At 39.7% G+C, this 13,697-nt stretch overlaps 1 protein-coding gene across 1 annotated transcript in view; it reads left to right on the top strand.

The window, feature by feature from the left end:
- The first annotated feature begins 487 nt into the window (after nucleotides 1-487).
- PCSK1 (proprotein convertase subtilisin/kexin type 1) overlaps nucleotides 488-13,697 on the top strand; it is a 35,358-nt gene continuing 22,148 nt past the window's right edge. Inside the window, exons 1-5 of the mRNA XM_023522886.1 lie at nucleotides 488-778; nucleotides 3,950-4,054; nucleotides 7,374-7,484; nucleotides 8,440-8,586; nucleotides 9,909-9,985. Of these exons, the coding sequence (XP_023378654.1) occupies nucleotides 599-778; nucleotides 3,950-4,054; nucleotides 7,374-7,484; nucleotides 8,440-8,586; nucleotides 9,909-9,985 (620 nt within the window). The 5' untranslated portion in view covers nucleotides 488-598. The remainder of the gene's footprint in view (nucleotides 779-3,949; nucleotides 4,055-7,373; nucleotides 7,485-8,439; nucleotides 8,587-9,908; nucleotides 9,986-13,697) is intronic.

Raw genomic sequence — 13,697 nt, 5'->3', positions numbered from 1 at the left:
GTGCTGTTATCAACAGGGCCATTATAAGAATCTTTTCCCCTCTTTCTCCCACACAAGTTAAAGAGAGAAAACGGGCAGAGGGGAGGAAAAGTGTGCTGCGCTCCCAGCCTTTGGTTCTTGGTAGCTATACTAAAATGGGGCACTTCTCTTTGAGAAGTGGTTTCTCACAGCTACAGAATTTACGATCAGACAAGGAACAGAGTTAACCGATCCCAGCAAACGGTTCCTTCCTTTTCTTAATCCCTCCCTGCTTATTTTAGCCGCTTCTCCACCCCGCCGGGAATACCATCCAGATCTTAGTCCAGGTAGATCTGACGTCAAGAGATGGCTTTCGTCGATTTGACGTGTAAACACTCATTTCCATTCCGGCTGGGAAGGGCTGGGGCTCCACTCAGCCCGGAGACCAAAGCGCTGCACTCAGCTCTCGCCGCCGCCCAGCCTCTCCTCGCATGTCGCCTATCTCCTTGCAGGGTAATCGGGAAAGAGAAGAAGTGGTCCAGAGCCGGAGAGTAGAAAGGGCGAGTCTTTCTGGCTTTTCTCCTGTCTTGCTCCTTTTGCCCCTCTCCTTCCCACTTCTGTGAAAGCGAGTGTGTGAGCCATGGGGCGAAGAGCCTGGACTCTGCAGTGTACTGCTTTCGCTCTCTTTTGCGCTTGGTGTGCATTGAACAGTGTAAAAGCGAAGAGGCAGTTTGTGAACGAATGGGCAGCGGAGATCCCCGGGGGACCAGAGGCTGCTTTGGCCATAGCTGAAGAGCTGGGCTATGACCTTTTGGGTCAGGTAAGAGTTTGCACTTTCAAGAAACTTTCTGGGGCCCAAGGGAATTGGCGGGACTGGAGCGCAATCTCCCAAGTGTGAGTCCCAGGTTGCACTCTCCTGATCCCAGTGGCAAAGAGCAGAAGCTTCTCCAGCTCTTGCCCCTGACGCGCTTGGAGAAAGAAGGCTTGCATTATTTATTGTTTGGGCTGGGCGCAGCCAGGCAGAACGAAGCCGCTGCAGCTGGGTAGAGCTTATTCTTGCCGTTGTACGCTCTGGACTTGAAATCTGTTTCTGCGCGGTTTAGAAGAAAAATCTTTCCACGCGTATTCAGCGAACTTGAGATGCACGCAGATTCTTACCAACCAAGAGCCCCCCGGGAGAGGCAGTGCGCTCTGTCCCTTGGGACCCAGCCAGTCTGCGTCAAGAGCCGGCTGTTTGCTTCTTTTCAATATGGCAGCATCAGATCCAAGTCCTGATGTAAGGGTCTAAGCAGGCTTGGAGATGTCCCCCGGCAGCCTTTGGGGGCACGCCCAGGGCTGAGAGAGCGCCTGTGGCTGAGACTAGCGACTCAGGGACTGGGGGGACACGGAGTAGCCTGGGGAGCCCGCAGGAGAAGAGGTGGGTAAAAGACATGAACCAACTCTCCACGCCTCTATCGAGAGCCCCGCATTTTCACCGGAAACTTGGAAAGTCCGAGCTCCACAACTTTGCTTGGTCAGTCTCCCTGAAGGGTCAAACTGCAGAGTTGACTGTGAGGAAAGGATTTCTTTCTTGTTCCTCAGCCATATGCATACTAGCTTCCCTCGGGGTTTCAGCTTGTGAAGGAAATTGTTGCCTGTCCAAGTAAGGGCTGGGTTAGTAGCTAGCTGGGGGCGGGGCGGGGGCGTCAAGGAATTACGAGGGGGCGCTGTTCAGCTGTGCCATTCTAGGGGAACACCAGGGGATGTGAGTGCTAATCTAGCTTTCCTTTTCCTTGGTTTAGACTCGAGCTCTCACCTCTTGCCTTGGAAGTGGAAGTTGGTGTGTGTTGAAGCGGGGGAGGAGGGAGTTGTAAAACATTTTGGCGCGTTTTTCTGGTGGTGGGTGGTAGAGACGCGGCTGAAGTCACAGATGAGTAATCGGCGTGGGCGTTGGCGATTCGACAGATCTAATACACTGGGGAATACGCCTTCCTTTGCCAGAGGCTTCTTTCTCCAACTTTATGAGCCAAACTGTCTTTGAAATACCCAGCAGGAAAGTCAGTACACAGATTGACTTCGCGTCCTAGTAACAGACCAAGACTTTTGCTTTTGCTCAGATCTAGTTCTGTGCCAGGCCCCGTGTTAGGGGCTGAAGATTGATAGGAGGAAAAGAAACTTTAAAAGAATCAAGAATATAGAGGAGACTGGTTTAGAAACAAATGATTGCAATTACATATGATTGGTATAGTAATAGAAGTTGTACCCAGAGTCTCAATATTTGTTGACTGAAAGATTGAATATTTGTTGATGGAAGAAAATTAGGGAGGGGTGAAATAAGACAGCACAAAGGAGGCAACATTTGCACAGAGTTTAGGAAAAGAATCAAAGGTTTCCAGAACATGATCAGATTGGAGAAGGCACTCCAGGCATCGAAAGCAGCTTGTGGGGAACCAAGGAAATACAAAGAAAGCTGCTTAGTAGTCAATTGGAAACTACAAGGAATTTTGGGGATCTAAAGAGTGAGTAGTGGGTAAAATTGTACTGGTGTGTACTATGAGCATCATGGAAATCTTTTGTGTCCTGGAGGGATGGGAAGAGGGAGCCGAATACTTAATCCTATAGCATTTGGACTGCTAAATAGCCCTGGTAACTGTATGGAAGGAAATTGAGGGAAAGAGCAAAAAATAAATCCCTCTTTCTTTTCTCTTCTATTAGCCCCAGGTATATGCCCAAACCTAGACCATTCACAATTGAAATTGCCTTTCAAAATCATAAATCCAAAAGCTAAAAAACAATAAGCCGGTATTCTTGGTAGGATCTTTGAGAAGGGAATGACAAGAAGCTTTAAAAAATGGTGGGAAAAACATCTATATTTGCATATATTTGCATATGTTATATTTTCTCTAGCCATTTCTGGTTAAAATGGCATTATTATTAACATTTTAAAAGTAACAATTCTTTGTAAAAGACTAATAATGCTTTCCTGTTTCTACTTATTTCTCCCTTTGTTTACACTAATTTAGCATCACTATCCTGAGGTCCTGAAAGCCTCAGAATAAAGCTAGGATTGGGGGGTGGAAAACCAAAAGTAAAACCACTCGATAGCAGAAACAGACCTGAGCTTTGGTGATCTTTTCTTATGGCCACCGTTCTTTCTCTTCAACTCTATCTAAAACTTACAACAGGTTCACTCCCTGAGGTTCAGATTTTGATGAGAACCACCAATGTCAAAAATGAAATTCTTCTGATATAACCCATTGTCAATCATTCATCTCTTAATTAAAAAAAAAAATACGGGACAAATAGAGAATTTGGTAGCTTCAAATTAAGTACTATTTTGAATAAAGGGACACTGGCTTAAAAGAACAGTGAACATAGTACTAAATGGATCAAAGGTGTCGATAGGTACCCAGAAAAGTTTATACACTCTAAGGTGAAACATCTGCCCTAAATATGGTATTCTTACAAATGTCCTTAATGCTGGCTTTTCCTCCAAAGCCTTAAACTAGAATAAAGTTAAATGGTCACTACTAGCTTATAACAATTATCACTACAGATTCAATTGTTATATTTTATAACAACAACAAATTGTTTTAATTGAATGTGGCACTAACCATAGAAGGTACCCAAAGGGGTTGCCTGCTTTCTATAAATTATTGTTCTCTGAAAGGATAAACTTGATAAAATGTTTTTTAAGAAATGTCTACCTATACAATACTGCCACATAGAAAAACAAATGTAGTTCTTCTGAAATGAGTGTAACAGAAGCATCACCAGCCCCCAAGTATAGTGGGAGCTCGAGTAATAATGTCATGAGGCTCATCTCACTCAACACACTGAAGAGAGAGACGGCTTCTATCAGTACCTTCCTCATGAAGAAAAAAATTAACTTCAAGTACAGGGAATGGGCTTAAAAAAAGTTGACTGTCTCTAATTTAGTTGGGTTTCAATCTAATCCATATATACTTGTCTTGGAAAGTAGATTGTTATTTTAATTTTTTTTCCTTTATAGATTGGATCTCTTGAAAATCACTACTTATTCAAGCATAAAAACCATCCCCGAAGGTCTCGAAGGAGTGCCCTTCATATCACTAAGAGATTGTCTGATGATGATCGTGTAAGTGCTGTGCATTTTTATTCAAACCAGTAACCTGATTATCTGCTTTCCGTATGGTTGCTAACAAGAGCAAAAGCACTTTGCAAATATGATTCTTATTTATTGTGATTGCAATTATTTATTTGTAGTGTTTCTTGTAATTTTTATAGGGTTATAACTGCACATAATAATAACAGGATGGAATTGGGTTGGTTAACTAAATTATATACATATGGCGTATAACATACTATATATACATGATACATATATGATATATATGATAAAGATTTGATATTTATATAATACTAGCTCACAAATCCAGTCCAAGTGCATGAAAATAAATATTGAAAAAAGAGTGACAGCACTAATGAAAATGTTTGACAATACAATCCATCAACAACCTTTTATTTTATGCCTGTTATGTACCAAGCACTTTAATATCCAATGTGGGGATGCCAGAAGAATATAATATATGATCCCATTTTTAATAACATTCAGTGTAATTGGAAAAGAAAAAAAAAAAAAACCCTGCCATTTCTATTTAGTTCAGTTAGGAAACTAGTGTTTATGAGGGAGCTTTAAATCATGCTTTCACTAGGCCAGTATTCCCATAAGTATTATATTGTTTGATCTCTTTTTATCTCATTTTTGATCTCATTTCATCTCTTTTTATCCTAGTTTTTATACATATTTAATGATTGGGCAATGGTAGAAAATGTGTAAAATGAATATAGGCAAATAGTATGGGGACAATGTTTATGTAATGTACCTATGGATCTTTGAAGTCTGTCTTCAAGGTCAGCAAACATATCAATAGAAATGTTGACTATATTGGAAGCATTGTAATTTGCATACACAATTTTGCTGTTTCTCAAAAATATGTCATACTGATGGAAATTTATCCTGGCTGGCCTAATATCTGTATACATGGTTTTTGTTGCCCAGGAAAGATAATCTAGAGAATTATGGAAGCTTTGTAAGAGATAGAACACATCTTTTCAATTTCCCAGAAAGAAAAGTATTAGTGATAGAAAGGCGATAGAACGGTTGAATGTACATGGAATTCATAAAGCCTCTGAAATAATTTGCTACATCATTTGTTCTACAACTAGAATTTTTAAAAAGAATAAGACAGATTATGAGGGTAGAGAATGACCAGGCCTGGGTTACTAAAGTTCAAATGTAAAAAAAAAAAAAAAAATAGCAACCACATTCAAAGAATGCTGTGTCAGGACCTCTGGCAGTGTGACCCTTACCTAATACACACGCACCATTAGCTTTTACTCAAGTTAATGGCTAGCTGGGGGGAGACCAAATCAGAGGCCCTGAACACTACTTTAAAATTTTTTGCCCAATAAAGTCTTTCTTTCACGTTTCCAAGGCAGATGGCTTATTGTCTGTGGTCTTTGAAAAGTAGGACCTCTGGACTAGGCTTAGACTTTGACAAGAGAGATAGGTAGACATTTCTTAAGATATTTCCTTATTTACTAAATGCATGCCCGATATTAATGCTCAAGGAATTAATGACCTCCCTTCTCAGGAGAAAATTGGACAGATTGAAGCATACCTGTTACTATTATTCAAAGAGTCTCACTAAAATGAACAGCTGCACCAGTTCCATTCTTTAGATATTTCCTTAACAGTTGGTTTTGGGGAGAAATGTCAAGGAATAATGAAAAAGAGCTAAGAATTTACTCTCTAACCTAATTTCATTAAAAAAAAAAAGTCTATATGATCTTATAAAAATTATCCCCAGAATAATTTAATTATAGGAAAAATCCTAGAACTTGCAGTGAAAGGTTGGAGTAGGTGATTTTTAATGCTCTTTCCAAATCAAAAGGGTTATTTAAAATTAAGAACATGATGCCTATTACATACATAATGGAAAGACACCACCAATTTGTTCTGTTCCATTTGGTCTGCTCTTAGAGATTAGTGTGGGATTTGGAGTCAATGACACTGTTTATGACAATTAGATGTTTATTTGATTAGATGGCAGAGTGCCTCTTTTTATACTCCATTTTTAAAAATTGCTTTTGATTGTCACTTTATTGCTTTTTTTTTAATGAGGAATAATATCTTTTCAAATTAGCCCTCTGAAATGCAGCAATCGCTATAAGACTGTTAATGAAATCTCCAAGTATAAGTTACTCTCTCCCTCAAAAATGAGTACTAGTTCTCTAGCAGCCAGCTTTCAAAGACCGACTCAGATGCAGGCAGCATATTCCAGGCATTGAGGTATTTTAAGCCAAAACAATTAAGCTTGAAAATACAAGCACTTTAAAAAAATAAATCATAGTGACTAATTTTTAGCTCTCAAGTCCTTCTCAATATTTATAATAGGTTTGCAATATATTTTCTAATAGAAAATCAGGACAGTCTTAGTAGATGGTTTTATCCTTTAGCTGCAAGTTATTTTTCAGTTTTTATTTTTGGATCTGACTCATAAGTATTCTCACATTAACAATATCACACCCCACACTGGACTATCATCATATACACAACAGAGAGGATATGTTTTGGGTGGGAAACAGTTATGTTACCCAGCAAAATAAGAGCAGGGTATTATCTCATAATGAATATAACCACAAAGCAGCCCCTCACCCTCTCAGGCCTCCAGTATAATAGGATTATGCCATAAATGTGGGGCAGGTAATTTTTGTACTGTCAAATCTCTTTGCATAATACATGAGACTAAATTAATGATAAGTGTGCATGGTCACTATTGCTCATTCATCACTCTGGATCTGTTTCTCATATTAAAATATACTCTTAAGCAAGAGGCTGAAGCAGACAGGAGCTAGAGTTGCAGATGTGCAAAGACATAGCACCTTTCTCGTCTTATGTAACATTAGCATTTTCTACCTCTTGTGTATAAAGAAAGAGAAATTAAGTTGTAAGAGCACCAGAACAGCAGTCTCTGGGATCTCTTAGCTTGACTCATTCCATAAAAATGGACAAATTTTCAGCTACCTGGAAATTTTCAGAGCCCTGTAACTTCAGTATAAAATGGGTATTATGGTCCATTTGCTGATGAAAGCAGGCTGAGCTTTTCCTTCCATTGAAATCACAGTGTAAGTAATTTGAGGGAATCATCACTTCATTGACTGCTTCTCTTCCCCCTAAAGGTACACTTGACTGTAATTGAGGAAATGTTCATCTACCCAGTGGGCAATCCCTTCTTCTCACTGAGCTACCAGTTTGATCTGTAGTCAAAAGAAAACACTGTGGAGCTGCTTGAACTCTGGTGGGGTCAGTGCTGGAGCTAGTAAGAGGCAAGATGATTACACAGAGGTGGCTAATTTGACTGTTGATTTTCTTGCTGTAAAATTCTTTGTAGGTGATATGGGCTGAACAGCAGTATGAAAAAGACAGAAGTAAACGTTCACTTCCTAGAGACTCAGCACTAAATCTCTTCAACGATCCAATGTGGAATCAGCAGTGGTACTTGGTGAGTATCTACCAAAGGGAGGCATAGGACCTTGGTTATTTTGTTATATCTGCACAATAGATTTTTTTTTAATGATGGAGAATTCAGCAGAGAGCTATGTTACTTGGAGATTAGGGCTGATGGGACCTTCCATGATCTAGATCTGTTTTCCTAGGTGAGAATGTCTGAAACACAGATCTTTAACTGTTATAAGAGGAGGGGTTGTTGCCTTTAAGCTTAGTTGGAATAAGTGCAGAAAATCATGCCATGCAAGTTAGGGGTTCCAAACAGTACTCATGGCAAATGCTGGGCAATAAGCTCATATCTGTGTTTCTTACTATGAAGCTCTTCTCCCATACAGTCCCATACACTGTAACTTTCAGAAAAGTTATCTGTAAAAGAAAACTCCAAATGTCCTCTCACAGATTCTTGCTCCCTAAATCACTCATATTTGTAAATAGGCAAGTAAATTGCAAGTCCTGATGAGACTACAGCCACTTGGGCATTCAAGGTTCTGCTTTTTATTTTAGAAAACATAAAAACATCCATAAATGACTGTGAACTGCATGATATAAACAGGTTCATTGTGGCAACTGAGGCTTAGGATTTTGGGGGAGATGGAAACACAGAACATCAAATAAGTTTTAGGCAGATGAAAAACTTGAGAATGTCATTATATATGAAAGAAATTTAGGGACAGACTTCTTCGAAGCTATGTAGCTCAAAAAGAGGGGTCACAGGGTGATTCATTCTTTTGTGTGACCTTCCGTTGAAACAATTGGGAAAAGAACAGCACTCCAATGATTCACTTGGCCCCACCCTCAACTGTGTTTTTTATTTCACCTAATTGCCTTCTTCTAAAGAGTACAGTGACCCCAGGAAAAAGAAAGTTGGGTGTCCAGACTGTAGCTTCAGTTCTCATTTTGCAGCAAGCAAACCATGATTTTACTAACACTTCTTTGTTTTGCCTTACCAGCAAGATACTAGGATGACTGCTTCTCTGCCCAAACTGGATCTCCATGTGATACCTGTTTGGCAAAAAGGCATCACAGGCAAAGGAGTTGTTATCACTGTACTGGATGATGGCTTGGAGTGGAATCACACAGACATCCATGCCAATTATGTGAGTCTGGGCCCTACCATGACTTGCAACTTAGGGGGCTGTCTACACAGACACACAGGGCTTTTCTTTCTTCAAGCATGATGTTGCCCCCAGGAATGACTAGCCAACTTTTTGCTACTTCCCTCACACCTCTGCCAGCCCATATGAACTTTTTGGGATTAGTTGTCATTGAAAGAATTTAGCGGAGCCAAGGATTGTATAAAATCATGTGCATTGGGGGTGGGGAAAGGCTCTACATCAACTAAATTATTAAAAGCCATTCAGACTTCTGTGTCACTCAATATTGGCAGCATTAAAGCCATCAAATCAAGCCTGATGCCTGAGATCACTTTCAGTCTTCCTCCTCACATCCCTTATGGATCAGTATCTCTCATATTGTGAAATAACGTGAATGTGATTCCTTTCACGCCAATTCAAAGTGTATACTACACAGTGCAAATGTGACAAGCTGAGAAAAGTAAAGCTTATTAGAAATGGGAAATAAGTAAATAAAAACTATTTACTTAATTGTTTAGGAAGCACTTCATAATATCTTAGGCCTTTAGATCAGTGTTTCATCTTTAAGATTTTCCCTTGTCTTTCTCTCATCCTTTCCGTTCATCCAACATTCCCTAGCTGAAGAATAAAAAAAAGGGGGGGGGGGAGGAAAAGATGAGATAAAAAAGATTATTAGGAAGTAGGAATTATTAAAAGAAACGGAAAATGCAGGAAGTGGCAGTAGTGGTGATAGAATTCTCTATGTGGGAGTAATCTAAGTGTAGTCATCTGGTTGAAACGGTGGGTAGGACCTGGAAGCTTGTCTTGAATTTCAAGCATACTCTCTTTAAGTAAATTACATGTTTATTTAGTATAACCAGGGAGTCTGGAGGAGATCACTGTGGACCTAAGCCTCACCGCACAGCCACCTCTTTGCACCTATATTCATTAGAGAGATGTGTCAAACTGTCACTAAGTAGCTCTATAGCTTAGTTAAGTCACTCAACTTCTCTGGGCTTCAATTTCCTCATTTGAAAAATGATGTGGTTGAACTAACTAAACTGAATCCTTCTGGTTCTAATATCTTATGAGCTTCTATGAGCTATCAGTTCGGTAACATTCACTGAGAATTGGATGCTGACTTGCTTTTCTGTCTATGTCTGGTTTGTGGGTATAATAAATGCTTGGCTACTGGGCAAGAGACTCTAAAACACAGACTTTTGAGTATTTAGCCAGGATGGGAGTGGGATAGGGGCAGAAGGCTTGCTTGGAAGTGCGTCGTCTTCTTCTTCTTCTTCTTTTTTTTTTTTAATGATACTATAGTGTTATTTTTGTTGTCTCTTTAGGATCCAGAGGCTAGCTATGATTTTAACAATAATGACCATGATCCATTTCCCCGATATGATCCCACAAATGAAAACAAGTGAGTAAATGTGGATTAGGGGTGGGGAGAATAAGTACTTTAAAATGTTTTTATCTTATTGGAGCTCTCAGAAAATGTTCACGCACGCCATCCATACCATAATATTTTGTTGCTTTTAAAACAGAAACCAAAGCTTCTATTTTTATATTCCTTTTGGCTTATAGAACCATATTTCAATTAAACTTTTTTTCTTGTATTATAAAATACTCCCCTCAAATGTTACTGAATAGATATAACTTTAGAAAGAATATTTGGGACATTGAGAGTAAAAACCTTGAGCCTACTGCCCTGCTCCCAATTCCTCTGTGAATCTTTTACTATTAGCATAAAGCTTGATGTTAGTCATGAAAAGAAATATAAATGGCCAAGGTAGCAAATCCCCACAACTTCCTATGGTGGCTACAACCATGCTCATCAGTTCTTTCAGAAGAGCATGGCCAGACGCCAGACAAGAGAAAGGTACCCTGAATCCTGACACTCAAATTCAACACAGTCTCTGGGGCATTGGACTAGTTAGTAACCCGTTCTCGAGTTTCTGCTGGGTATTCTAAAGCTAAAGAGAAGGGAAAGAGAGGATATCTTCTGGCTTTTAAATCAACTCTCTGTAACAGCCACTGGGTGATGAGAGAGGCTAAGAGCCAGACCTACCAAAGCAAGAAGCCAATTAAAGGCCCAGAAACAAGACAGTTTAACCCTTTTCTAACCCCAAAGAAACTTCACCCTCTAGGCATAGGGTCTCAAGTGTCTGTGCTCATGTGAGAACTCATAATGGTATCTCCCATAGACTTCAAAGAGACATTCATACTTTCCTCTGTTTCGCTCCACCCAGAAGAGACTAGCACCAAAATAGATCAAAGCCAAGGCAAAATTAGGGCTTGCTGCTACAAGTAGGGATGAAAAGAGCAAGCAACGAAAAGCTTCCCTTCTCTCCCTGTATGGCTTTCTCTCTCTAGGACTATTATCCACTTAGATCAATTAAGTCCCCCCCCCTCTCTCACCCTCTTTGCTTTTCTCTCACTCTCACTTTCCTTCTCTCTTTCTCTCTTATTCTCTCTCAGAATTCTCATGTGGTTAATATAATAATATTGACCTAAAGGTGTTTCTTTGGATGGCCCCCCTCCGGAAGGCCAACAAACCCCAGAAAGGGAGGCTGGGGCTCTTGGACTTGGCCTCAACTTCTGGGTGTATATTTCTTCTTTGGGATAAAGAAGAGGCTTGAAAGGGTTCCAAGACGGTGCTTCTTTCAATATCATTTACTTCTTCTAGGTTTTATTTCTTAAAGGCATTAACTGAAAACACCCCTTAGAAGTTAGAACATTCCAGAAACAGTACAACAAGCACTGTGAGGGAATGCCTTTGGAGGACAGCGGGATGTTTCATGAACTTACAGCAGGGTCCCGCAGATAAACTTTCAGCCATATTTCTGAGTCACAGCTGGCAGGACCAGGAGGAACATCTGCTCTTCTGGATCACAGCCTTGTAGTGTTAGCCTGGCTGTTAGTCATGATTTTGCTGATTACCAGTGTAGAGGATGACCTGAAGGAAATCACCTCTTTCTGCCTCTATTTTTTATTTTGTCTCCTAAAATGGGTGACAAGGCACCTGCTCCCTACCCTCCTAAAAGGAATTTCCTAAATAAATGGCAATAAGTGCTTGGGTGAAAGAGGTACCCTTCCTAGAAATAAGTGAAAATGACAACTCTCACCTCATCCTCTTGGTCAAGAGTAAGAAGGAAATTTGCTGCCAGCCCCATGAGGAGACCGTTAGCTGGAGGGCCAGCCTCCTTTGTAGGCAGGGTACCCTGGGTCTGTCCCAGGCTCCAATGTAGGTGATAACATGTGGTGGCTGCATGGTAGGTGAATACTTGGTGAAATTATATCCTCTAGAGTTTCTCTACACATGAGAAAGGGGGCTTAGATTTCCCTCTTTCCTCTCCACGAAAGGGAGAATCTCACATCACAGTATTTATAATAAATTCTCCCAACTCACAGAGCTCCAAAGGCCCCCAAGGAAACAGCCCATATAATTGTACTTATTTTGTGCCTGAAAACTCTGAGCTTTAAAGAATAGCCTACCATGGACCTTCCCCATAGCACACAGTTTTAGTGTGTTGCAGTCAAACAGTTAAGAGTACAGACTTTGCAGCTAGAATTAGATCAAGTATTAAATCTTCCACTTAATAGTTGAGTGACCTTGAGGAAATTATTTAATTTCTTTGTACCTCAGTTTTACCACCTATTAAAAAGTGATAATAATAATATCTACTTCATTGAGTTATTATGGGGATTAAATGTGTGTGTGTGTGTGTGTGTGTGTGTGTGTGTGTGTGTGTGTGTTTAACTGGCTTAGATAGTGCCTGGTACATAGAAAAAGTTAAGTGTTTGCTATGATGTTCATGATCATGATCATGATCATGACAACGATGATGAAAATCATGCAAATGATGATGATGATGATCAAGGCTTCTCATTTAGCAACTAAGGTAGACATCCTTTCAGTGAGAAATCAGCATGACAAGAGTAATATCATGTGGCAATTGGAGCAGAAGCAGAGACAAATCAATTTTCTGAGCCAGTTCAGAATCTGCTATTTGAAAATTAAACAATAAACAACTGTCTCTCAGGGTCCTCTTGACTATAAACCAAGAAGGTAGCATCCCTATCATTTATCAAAAGGTATAATAAAAAATAGAGTTGCCATTCAAGCACGTTGTCAAAAATAAATCCTTCAGGTTTGGAAAATGAATAGCCCCATTGTATCTTGGCCTTATAGCAGTCAGAGACTTACTATCTCCCAATTCCAGGGAATTATCGCTCCAAACTCTCTGTGTTGCTGCTATTCTTTATTACTATGAAAATGAATTAACAGAAGGTGTATTCCAATTCTCCTCTGCGAATCAAAAGAGGAATCACTAAATAATAAAACCTTAAAAGTGCAGATAACTCTTACTATTAAGCTGGCATGAATCTGTATTCAGTATTTCAATACCAATTACAGATTATTTTTCTAGTTAAATAACATGTGTGACAAGGATATTTTAACCACTATAATAGTAGTGTTTAAACTATCTTGTGGAATAATTTTTTAAAAATTGATTTGTTTAAATGCCAGTTACTACCATTGTTCTAAGTTAATAGAGGGTTATTTTATCTCAGAGCCTGATTTAATGAAAGAAGAAAAGCTACAGGTCTATAAAGGATGACATAAAACCACTTTGATAAAGTCTTCCTTTTTTCTCAAGGTGTGGAGGTGGGAAGTGAGGATAAGAGGAGATAAAAATATCAACCCCATTTGTAGTATGATTCTACTACACCTCAAGAAAAGAGTCCTCAGTATGCAAGGAGAGGTAAATAATAGGTCATGTCGCACTGCATCATTTTTAGGACAGAGGTACAATGCTGAAGAAGTTTTCCAACAGGTTGACTCTGTTGGCTCAGGCTGGAGATTTTGCTATCCTCTTTCATTCTGTGTAAGTGGAAATATAGGCAGTGGTGACTTTTGGGAATACATTCTCCAGAGGAGGACAACTGAATTTCTTCCTCTAGAAAGGCAAAGTGGGTTAATCCATCAAAGAAGCTGCCTTATGTGTTCAATGTGCACATATTTCTCAGAAAATAGGTTTGTTGGTCAGGATAGCTTCAGTTCCAAGTGAGAGAATCCTATCTCAAAGATAAGTAAAATGGGCACTTAAAAAAAATCACCCAAGGGATAG

This window comes from Pteropus vampyrus, unplaced genomic scaffold (genome assembly GCF_000151845.1).
Source record: "Pteropus vampyrus isolate Shadow unplaced genomic scaffold, Pvam_2.0 Scaffold11, whole genome shotgun sequence".
Lineage (NCBI taxonomy): Eukaryota > Metazoa > Chordata > Mammalia > Chiroptera > Pteropodidae > Pteropus > Pteropus vampyrus.
The sequence above is the reverse complement of the archived record's forward strand: the minus strand, read 5'-3'. Positions and strand labels throughout refer to the sequence as shown.